General features: G+C 41.9%; 1 protein-coding gene across 1 annotated transcript; it reads right to left on the bottom strand.

Moving 5' to 3' along the window:
* Nucleotides 1–5,152: 5,152 nt before the first annotated feature.
* SPRY2 (sprouty RTK signaling antagonist 2) lies at nt 5,153–10,050 on the bottom strand. Its single transcript, XM_006913804.2, has 2 exons — nt 9,663–10,050; nt 5,153–6,933 (listed from the first exon to the last, which is right to left on the bottom strand). Exon 2 carries the CDS (start codon nt 6,880–6,882, stop codon nt 5,941–5,943), a length of 942 nt encoding a protein of 313 aa, XP_006913866.1. The 5' UTR covers nt 6,883–6,933; nt 9,663–10,050; the 3' UTR covers nt 5,153–5,940.
* Nucleotides 10,051–10,556: the final 506 nt, after the last annotated feature.

Below are 10,556 nucleotides of genomic sequence, written 5' to 3' on the forward strand. Positions count from 1 at the left end.
GCATTTGCACTGGAGCTTGTCTTCAAAGCTTATGAACTTAAAATACTATGGGAAAGTACGTATATTGAACTTATATAGATATTTACAAATATAGGGCATTTATCCACCAGAATTTCAGAGGCCAAGCATTTAGAATGAAAATTCCAAAATTATGGTCATAGCGATCTCCTTTTGTCTTTTGGTCTTACCCTCCCTCACACAGCACAGCCTTCCTTGCTATGTGTTAGAAGGATATATTACATTCTCCCCACTGCTCCCAGTTTTTCCTGCTGCAGAACTTATGAAACTCGATAATACTGGCATTTTGGGCTGAATAATTCTATGTTATGGGGGACTGTCCTGGGCATTGTAGAATGTTTAGCAGCAGCCCTGGCCTCTACCTACAGGATGCCAATAGCTCCTCCCTCCTTACTCCCAGTAGTGAAAAACAAAAGTCAAATGTCCTCTTGGGGGATGAAATTGCCTAAGACAGAAAATGGGTAATATTATGAGTCGTCTTCTGTGACTTAGAATCTAAGTCTTAGATTATTAGCTTCCAAAGATTCTGAGCATCATCCTTAATTTGCTAGTGCAGTCACAGATCCAGTGAATGCTTTTTCTCTTCTCTTACTGTAACATCTTTTACATTGAAGATACACAATAAATATTAAATCAGTGACAAGTAATTGCATCTAGGGCCTGCAGTTTTGATTGTTCATGTGGAAGGGCTAAGGCCCAGAAGACACATTGTTGAGTTATTATCTTGAGACTTTTCGTAGGCGATTAGAATCAGACCAAGAGTCTTTAAAAGAATCCATTTCCAAAATTTAAGCTTAACAGTATAGTGTTAATGTTTGGAGCTAAATCAACCAGGCGCTATCCTAATTATGTAGGTCAGAATCCAGGTGACATCTAGACCTGAATGCAAATGTTGATTTTGTGGTTGCTCATGCTCCTAGAATCAGTTTCTCACTAGCAGAGTGATGATGGATCAGAGACAAACATCTCTTGGGACATCCTAGCCATTGATCACCAACGTAACAAATACTGGGTGTACCCCAATACACTGTATGTGCTACTGCTTGATGCATGTTAGGCTGCTTGGTCACTAGGCTTTATAGTGTTCACAGTTACCATTAGATATGAATCCTTAAATGCTGTTCTAATTTATAAGGCTGACTTTCTAACAGGAATGTAACTGCTTTATGCCTACTTTTAAGCAGGAAAGCTGGGTTTGGGACTACAAAGGGTACACTGAGCCTATTAAGAACTTGGGAGAAATGAGAGATGATACAAAGATGGTATTTGCCAGAACACTGCTTGACTGTAAGCCTTATTTAGGCAAATCAATAAACCAGATGTTATTTGAAGGACAAAATGTTAAGTCATATTAACTTAGGAGCCAGACATAGTCATCTAGGCTTTGAGAGCCATGTGGACCTGTGCAGCCAGAGCTCAGGCATTATTTTTTGGCAAGGTCAGAATTGTTCCCAAGTTCAACCACTCTCTTTCACATTATCACACCTTTTTTCTTAGCTTGATTATCCACACTTCATTCACAAGTGTTCATCCTACTCTACATACAGAAGCAGGCTAAAATTATGGTTTAATGATAAGAGCTGCATTCCAGCAAAAGCTGGGAGAGCAAGAATAGATCAATTTTTCCAACTTATTTCTTAGTTAAATATTTTTAAAATGTGTTTTGTAATGCATACTTTTTAGGGAAAGGTATTAGTGGATCATGAATCTTAAAATGAATAAACATAGCAAAACATAGCTGTCCAAATAATCCAGCATCTCTACATTTCATTTAGGATTTAGGATATTAGCATGGTGAACAGTTTCATTTCATGAATAATGCTAATTCTGTTGCATCTCCTTTAGCAAAAAAAAAAAATTGTTTTAAATTTAATTTTTAATTAAAATTTTTTCAATTTTTCTATTTAAATAGATGTAACCATTGCCGAGAACTGGCGATCAACCATTATTAAGAATACATCAGGGCTTTTCCCAATTTTTTGCACATGGTACCTTATTTGTGCCTTTGCTAACAAAGTTCTGCCATTTATTAAGAGTTGCTAACCTTTTCCTTTTGCATTACATCAACTAGCCCTGTGACTCGTAAGAAGTACCCAGTCAAAAAATGTTTAAGTTGAAATGCTAAACTATTTTGGTGCCCAAATTCCATTCCAAGTGGGCCTTTGTATTAAGCCAAATTATTTATTCTTCTCTGTGTATTAGAACTGTTTTGAGAAATAAACCCTTTAAAGGTATGCTGAAGCCTTTACATGCCTCTCACCTAGCCAAGCCAGAGGCCAACACAACAGGCTTCATATTAATCTCCTTTAACAGTTTCTTAAAAAAACATGAGTTAGTTGCCAAATAAGACTGGTTTTTAAAAATTCTTTAGGTCAATCAAAGTGCAGTTTTAAATAAAAATGTGAAACATTTCCTAGCCAAGGATAAAAGTTCAAGTGCTACTCTTTTTTATTGGCTCTATTTCTATCTCCTTTTTCTTTTTTGATTCCAAGTTAAATGAATATTTTAAGTTTAATTTTGACCATGAGTGCACTATAGTTAGTGGTATTCGCATGTCATCATTCCCGTGGTTGTCTCTCGTGATGTAAGGAGGGTGGTGGTGTGGCATCCAAACAAAATCCAATTATAGGAGGTATATATAGTCCTACAGTTTTATCCTCCCATGAATGGCCAAACCAGTGTTTAAATATTCCAGATATATAGCTTCACGCTGATGACCAGTTAGGCCAAATCAGATTGATCTTATTTTAAAATTCTGCTCTGATCTTCAATCAACAGACTCATCCTTGGTATGCTACAGATAATTGAGGCAATCGCCCCAAATAAAATAGAAATTAACATAACTTTTGCCTTAATAAATGATGAAAACAAACAATGGATACTGATACGATATTGATGTAACTAGTTAATGCCCTATTTTTATTTTTCTTTACTGAAATAGTATGAAATATCTGCAAAAGATAAAAAACTTATTGTTTTTGACCTATGCCAAACACTAAAGTTTTCAATGTTGAGACTTCTGCGTCTACATTCCGGTCCTTTTGCACAATAAAGAGAGGAAAGCAAATGACCAGTTGTGGATATAACAGCGAGTGAAACTCCAAACTGATTTAACCTTTGAAAATTGACCTATACACTCAAAGTTAATGATTATCAAACCCATTAACTATCAAATACCTCATAACACTGGGCAAAGAACAAATTCATTTCTATGACATCAATATTTTCAACATATATGCTGGAGATGAGCAGTCCTTGAGACACAAGTGTACTAGAGAAAGGAACTATGCAAGAAGTTCGGTTGGGAGTACCTGCACTTGGTACTTTTGCTTTTTTCTTTCACAGACAATCCCCAGAGCATGCTCTAACATGGCAGAAATTGGGCAGGGACTTACAAAAAAATCTCCTCAAAACACATAAATGAGTGTTTTAAGTAACAATCAAGTTGTCATTCTTAAATGAATTTTAATATAGAGAACGTACAAGTTTCTAAAAAAATAAAAAGGCAAGAAACCAGAAAAATAAAGATTTCCCTAAATGTTTAGCAGTCAATTGACATGTTTGCTGTATCGCTATATTTTTAACCTAACACAATATCAAAATAATGGCCATTGATTTTAAACTCGTATTTATGAATTTTCATGAACTTTAGAGATTAAAAACTTGAGGTGGTTATTCCTGCATATCTCGTGAGATGATTTGTAACATTTAAACTCTCTTTACCACACTGATGAGCACCAGCTGCTTTCAATCTATTTAAACATTTAATTTTCCATATTCTGAAAATGAATTCCACACTGGTTTATAGATTTACAAATCTTGCAAACTATCCAATGAATAAGAAACCCTGCCCTATTTTTAACATTCTAATTCCTCTTAGACCATTTGAAGGGTTAAATTTAGGAGTGGTAGAATTGCAACATCCAGTATCCCAAAATTGAAACTTAGAGTAAATCATTTCTAAATTAATTTAACCTTGTTTTTTCTCCAAATGTTTAGAGGAAAGTGAAGAGGCTTACAGGAATATAGGAGGCTATATAGTTCCTTGAAAGCCAATTTAAAAAAACAAAACAAAACAAAACAGAAGACGACCTGTACTAAGACCTCTTAACCAAAGAGGAGCCTCAGAACAGGAAATGAGAGATTAAACAATGATAGGTAAATCATTTCCTAGACTTCCGGCGATTCTTGGCAGCAAAAGAGTGTGCTTTTGGAAGAAAAAATCATCAGACACAAAGTGACTAATTAATCAAGTGACTTACTACAAAGAAGAAAACCTGGTATTTGTTAAGATGGGCTTGTAGCAGCTTGCTGTGTTTGCTCCATAAAGACAACTGCAAACACTGAGTTTTTGCCATACTGCATCTTTTTCCCAAAGTAAAATTTTACAATTTTCTGGATAATCTGATTAAATAAATGGGGCCTCTCAAGTCAGCCTGCTTGGGCTTGAATTAACTAGGCTAACACACGATGACATTTCATGATCTCCTATACCTGAATCAAAAACAAGCTACATTTTCCACGTCTTTCCTAATGTAAGAATCTGGTATCATGGTGATCAACTTGAGAGTCTAAAAACCAAATAGACTGGCAAAACATAGCCATGACTGCCTAAGACAAGAAAACTTTTTTTTTTTGCCTCAATTACAAACATTTCTACGTGTATACTGCATGCCTGACACACAGAGGACATTCAATACATTTGTTAAACTAAATGTGTTTCTCTGGTCTTGAATCAGCCTCATGGCATTAATTCTTAGTACTGGATAAAAAGTCTCATCATTAACATTTTAGGGATGTCTCCTGAATGAATCAATTTAAGATTTTTTCCCCAAAAACCTGCAAAACAAAGGCAAGTCAGCAAATCTACAAAAACAGAAGGAAGAACAGGAGTAAATGACACAACCAAAGTAAGCTCTCATGATTAATACAGGTATATCAAATGCTTATTTCCCGATTGCTAGAATTTTCTCTGAAAAATCATCAAATCTCCACGTACTTTAAAACAGTAACCATAAGATAAAAATAACCTTACAGATAAGTGAAACTATTTCTTTGAAATGCTAGCCTTAACATAAAATGCGGTTTCTTTCGCGTCAAGAAAAAAAAGGTAAAATAAGACAAAACAGCTCAGTTTAATTTCAAACGTTAATATATTTTCTATTTTATATTGAACATATGCATCTGTAACCCCTCATTTGCAGCAACTATCACATCCTCATAAAAGGGACAAAATTTGTAAGATGCCTCTTAAAATAAATATTCTTTTTTATAAAATAATAAAACTTCAAATAAATATTCTTTACACTAAACAATATGTTGAAAAAATTAGAAAATAAAGGTTGAATTTTACTGTAACTGTACAATATACATGAAGTCCAAAGGGAAATCAGAGTCTTACAATAAAGGCTTTCTGTAAGGCAAAATACAATCTAAAACATACTGATTGATTCACATTCTTCCGAATGTACAACATATTAGTATAATATTTTGTGACTGTGCCATATAGCATGGCACAACTTGTTTTTCACAGTTGCAAATATTATTGTATATACAAAAATATAGCACATTATCTCTGAAGAAAACAATGAAAAAAAAAGTCATCTGCTAATTTACAAATTTTGCAAGGACTATTAACAAACAAAAATTTTGCCTAGGAGAGTGTCTGTTCCTTTAGCTTATGCAAGGTGTGAGTCGCCAGGTTCTGTATGTATCCCATACTTTGAGCTCTGTTAGCTGAGTTCTAACAAGCATATCAGTTAAAATGGCACATGGACAAAAGCATTTCACTGCAAACAGCAAAGAATATCCCAACCCTCTAGTAACAGTGCCAAGATTATAACCGTTTAGTTGGTTGCATATGTGTGTTAAAAAGGAAAAAAGGAATAATCCTTATTACAGCAATATTCCTGATTAATGATGCTATGTTGGTTTTTCAAAGTTCCTGGGTGGGACAGTGGGAACTTTGCAGCAAACTGTGTTTGAGTTTTTACAACGACAACCAGGCCTGTTAACCCGGTCATAACACCCCTGGCACAATTTAAGGCAACCCTTGGCTGGAAGGTAACACCATAAACAAGGCAAAAAGAGGGACATGACGCCCATGGCCGACCAACGTGTACAACAGTGAGACTGGCTGCAAGAACACGGGTTGTCAGCACAGTTGTCCTCGTCATCATTAGAACAGTGATAGAAGAGACCTTTCACACAGCACACGCAAGTCCCATAGTCAATCACGTTCTGGGCCGAGCAAAGGCACTGCTTGTCGCAGATCCAGTCTGACGGCAGAGGCCTCGGGTAGGTGCACTCCTTACACTTGCACTTGCCACAGTCCTCACACCTGTAGGCATGCAGGCCCAAATCTTCCTTGCTCAGTGGCTTAAGCTCACCTGGCTTGAGCTCCGATTTGGGCTGCACCCGGATTATCCCATCGGCAACTGGCCCAGAGAAGGATGGTCCCAACAGTCTCTGTTCGGAGGAACTGCTGCTGGTACTTGTCCTCGTACTGCTCCGGGACCCGGAGCTGACAGTGCTGATGGACCTGGACAGAGGGGCTCGTGCAGAAGAATGAACAGAGTGTTGGAGCCTGGGGGGCTGGCGGTGCTCAGGCAGACCATGGAGTCTCTCATGTTTGTGCTGAGTGGAGGGGCGAGGAGCAGGCTTGAGCCCAGGTCTCGGAACCACAGTGGGCCCCTCTGTGTACTCATTGGTGTTTCGGATGGCTCTGATCTGATCCAGAGACAACACGTGTACCTGCTGGGTGAGGGCATCTCTGGGGTCAGGCTCCCCACGTTGCCTGCCACCATCACGGGGTGCCTGTAGCAAGGGCTGCGACCCGCTGCCACTCTGAGCTCTGGCCTCCATCAGGTCTTGGAAGTGTGGTCACTCCAGCAGGCTTAGAACACATCTGAATTCCTGTGGAAACCAAGAGGAAAAAGTAGGTTTATACTCCAGGATACTTCCCACTCTCCACCTACCTGAGTTAACTCTTCACTTCCCACTTCCCCTAGAGAAACAGGATTTGAAATGGAGTGGCTGTGGGAGTTATAGAATAGCCATATGATCAATGCCTGTTCCAAAACATAATTATGGCTGGGTACTGACAATTCTTTAATCCTGTGACGTGCAGTGACACAAGCTGACCTGTTTCAATCATACAAGTAACAATTTCTTATTCAAATAAAATTTGCAAGATTCAAATCAGTGTAAAAATTGCAAGAAAGTAATGTTAGAACATAACATCGCTACTGACATTCTCAAAAGTTGAATACTTTTACCAAATTTGAACTAGGTTTAAGATTATCATGGCCATGTGCCTTAAATGTCAATATAGCTTAGAAATTTGTACTTTAATATACAGTTCAAATACCTTGAATTATGATTTATCTAGTTTTCTGTGACTTTATTAAAATCCCGTAGAATAGCATGCAAAAAATAAATATTCTCCCCCCAAGGAACAGTTATAAATTTTATAACAATCGGGTATTAACTTACATAGTAGCACAAAGTTATAGAATTAAAAACAAATCGATTCAAAAATTGTTAGGTGCCAAAAGCACAATAAAGCAAACTCGCACAAGCAATGAGACAGAAACTTATTTTCAACTTTTCAACTTGAATCTTCTACAGCCTGACTGCCTAGAACTTAAATTCTGCAGCTGAAAGGCTGTTCTGTTTTAGAAATAAGTTATGTCAAAATCTTAACTGCTGTGCTTGTTTCCAAAAACTTAACAGCTGAGAACATAAACTGGTTGGTGATAACGGGAAATGTTCTAAAAATTCAAGTGTCACATCTCAAATCTATCATTCTGACAAGTAATCGCTTCAATTGCAAACCCTTTATAAATTTCAAAATTATCATCCCCTTCACCACTAAATCTACAATAAATAAAAACAGGCAAAAGTGGACCTTTATCCAACCTCCGCTTTTTAGAAAAGAGACACAAGGCAGGTGACACACGCCTCCCAATTTGGAACAAGGCAGAGCTGGAAACCGGATCTCACTTCCAACAGAAAGGCAGACAAGACAACGATGCTCTTTGCTTTCACTCCATTTATCGGCTCTATCTACACTCCAGCACTGTCCCCAGCAGGTGGGACACAGTCGGGCTCCAAGGGACTTTTTTTTCTCTGGGCGGACTGCCGCAGCCCAGAGGCCAGCTGGCCCCCCCTGCGCAATCCCGAGACATGCAGACAGGCGGGGGGCGGGGGGGGGCGCGCGGGCGCCTCGGAAAGGAACGTGCTGTGAAACGCTCGAGCACACTTCCCCCTCCCCTCCCTTTCCTGCTAAAATCTCCCCTACCCCAGGCAAAGGTCACGTAGCCCACCACAAGGCGTTCTCGAAAAGGCCTCCGAACTTCGGGTACAGGTTTTCAGCCCAAATGCCGCTAGGACGAAAGCCCTGCCTGAAACACAGAGCCGGGACACGGAGGTCTAATCCACGTACACTGGGCGACTCGACAGTGCACTGACCAAAGGGTCACTGCCTGCAATCTGCACACGCCTGTATGTTAATTTAAGAAATACAGAGGGGTGTGTGCATACACACACACCTCTCTCTATTTCTTAAACGAAAAATTGTTTTTTAATGAAAGAACATGTTGCAGGGCCCCACTGCACACGTCGGGCATGCAGAACCCATATCCCTGGGCCGGGAACTTTTACTGTAGTGCAAAGAAGCTTCTTTTGGGGGGGAGGGGAGGTGTTCCTTTTTTTTTTTTCCTTCTCGCGAAAGTGATTTCTGTCCATCCCTGGCCTCCTTCGCAGTCCGCCCCCCATCCCCCGCTTTGAAACTCCCATTAAGAACAGTGTGTGATCAGACTAAGGATTAGGAGGAAAGGACTTCAGCACAGGGGTGGGGCAAACACACACAGAACCGCTTTGTAAAAACGCACAAGTTTCCGAATTAAAAAACAGCAGCAACAAAAAAAGTAGATCAGCCAAAGGAAATAGAAAACTAGCCTCTTATGCCACCTATTTTCAGGTAATGGAAAACGATCACGACCGCTTGATGACTTTCTTCCTGTGTTGGGTCAACCCAATCTTCTAAAAATAAAAAAAGCGTGACCCAGGCGGACCACGGAGAACGGAAAAAAGAGAAAGCTGCACTTCCGAACCGCAGAGACCCGGCGCCAGGCAGGGCGACGCTCCCATCCGCACCGGGCTTGCCTCTGTCCACCCGGGACAAGGGCGGGGGCTCCCCTCCGCCCGGCACACTGTCCTTTTTCCACCCGTGGGTTCTCGCTGCCCCCGTGAGGCGAGCGACTCGCGCGCCCTCGGTCCCGCCTCTCCCAGGATTTGCCTTCCCTGGAGAGGAACAGGTTAGAAATGCGGGCGCCTGCAACGGCGACCTGGAAAACACAAAGTGGTTTGCCTCCCTCTCTTTCGCCCTCAGCGCCGAATTCGCGGCCAATGCAGGGTCAGGAGCCGACCCGCGGCGAGCGGTCCGCCACCTCAACCACCAAGAGCGCGGGCGCGTGGGGTCGGGCACACTGCACCCGGCGCGCACTGCAGCCCCCGCCGGGATTTAGAGAAAGGGAGGCCCGAGGACAGAGACCCCACTCCCGGACCGAATGCACCTACTCCATGTTGCCCACAACGCGCCGACTACGGCGCCGGGAGTTGAAGAGCCGAACGCGCCTCACCGTGATCGCGGCTTTGCACCAACCCCTCTCTCCGTTGAATTCTCTTCTTCCTGCGATGTGCAAATAAATCCAGCCCCGATGCAAACTTTTCCCCGCTTCTTTCCAAACTCTGCTCCAGTCCAACGTCTGAGCAATCGGCGGTAGGGAAAAAAAGGAGAGGACTATCCTCAGCCAAGTCCCCAGCCGAAGAACACTCCGGGGTTCGTGGCTAGACGCGACCCCTTTCCAGAAGCGCACGCGGAGTATTTCCTTTTTTTCTCAATGAACTGGAGGCCGAAGCGCCAATGGCGAGTCTCTTTTCCTGGCAGATGAGCGAATGAGGAAAGAAAACGGCCTTACAGAGAACCTAAAGCCAGATGGCTAAGTCGTGCGGCCGCCGTCGCGTTGTCCTGGACCAGATGGTTTCATATGTGAATTTTACCAAACATTCAATGAGGAACTGTCACCTATTCTTCTCAAATTATTCGAAAAAACCCAAGAAAAGAGAAGCCTCCCTAACTCCTTTTATGAGGCCACAATTATCCAAAACCAGACAAGGACATTACAAAAAGAAGAGGAGGAGAAGGAGGAGGAGGAGGAGGCGACGGCGGAGGAGGAGGGGGAGGAGGAGGAGGAGGAGGAGGAGGGTCCGGAGCCCGGTCGGGGGGGGCTCGCCGTTGGCCTGCGCCCTCGCCTTTCCGGAGGAGGCAGGGAACTCTGCGGCGGCCGCGGCAGCAGTAAATGGCGTCATGTGGATCCGAGGCGGAACAGAGCAGTTGTTGTCCCAGAGGATATATCGCATCCGGTCCCAGCTCATTGGCTCCGCGGGGCTACATTCACTCACACTCCAGCGCCCGCCAGCGCTCCGAGCCACAGGAGGCATTCAAAAGGGCAACCGCGCCGCCCTGCGCGTCC

The sequence above is a fragment of the Pteropus alecto genome, unplaced genomic scaffold (assembly GCF_000325575.1).
Source record: "Pteropus alecto unplaced genomic scaffold, ASM32557v1 scaffold72, whole genome shotgun sequence".
In the NCBI taxonomy this organism is placed as follows: Eukaryota; Metazoa; Chordata; class Mammalia; order Chiroptera; family Pteropodidae; genus Pteropus; species Pteropus alecto.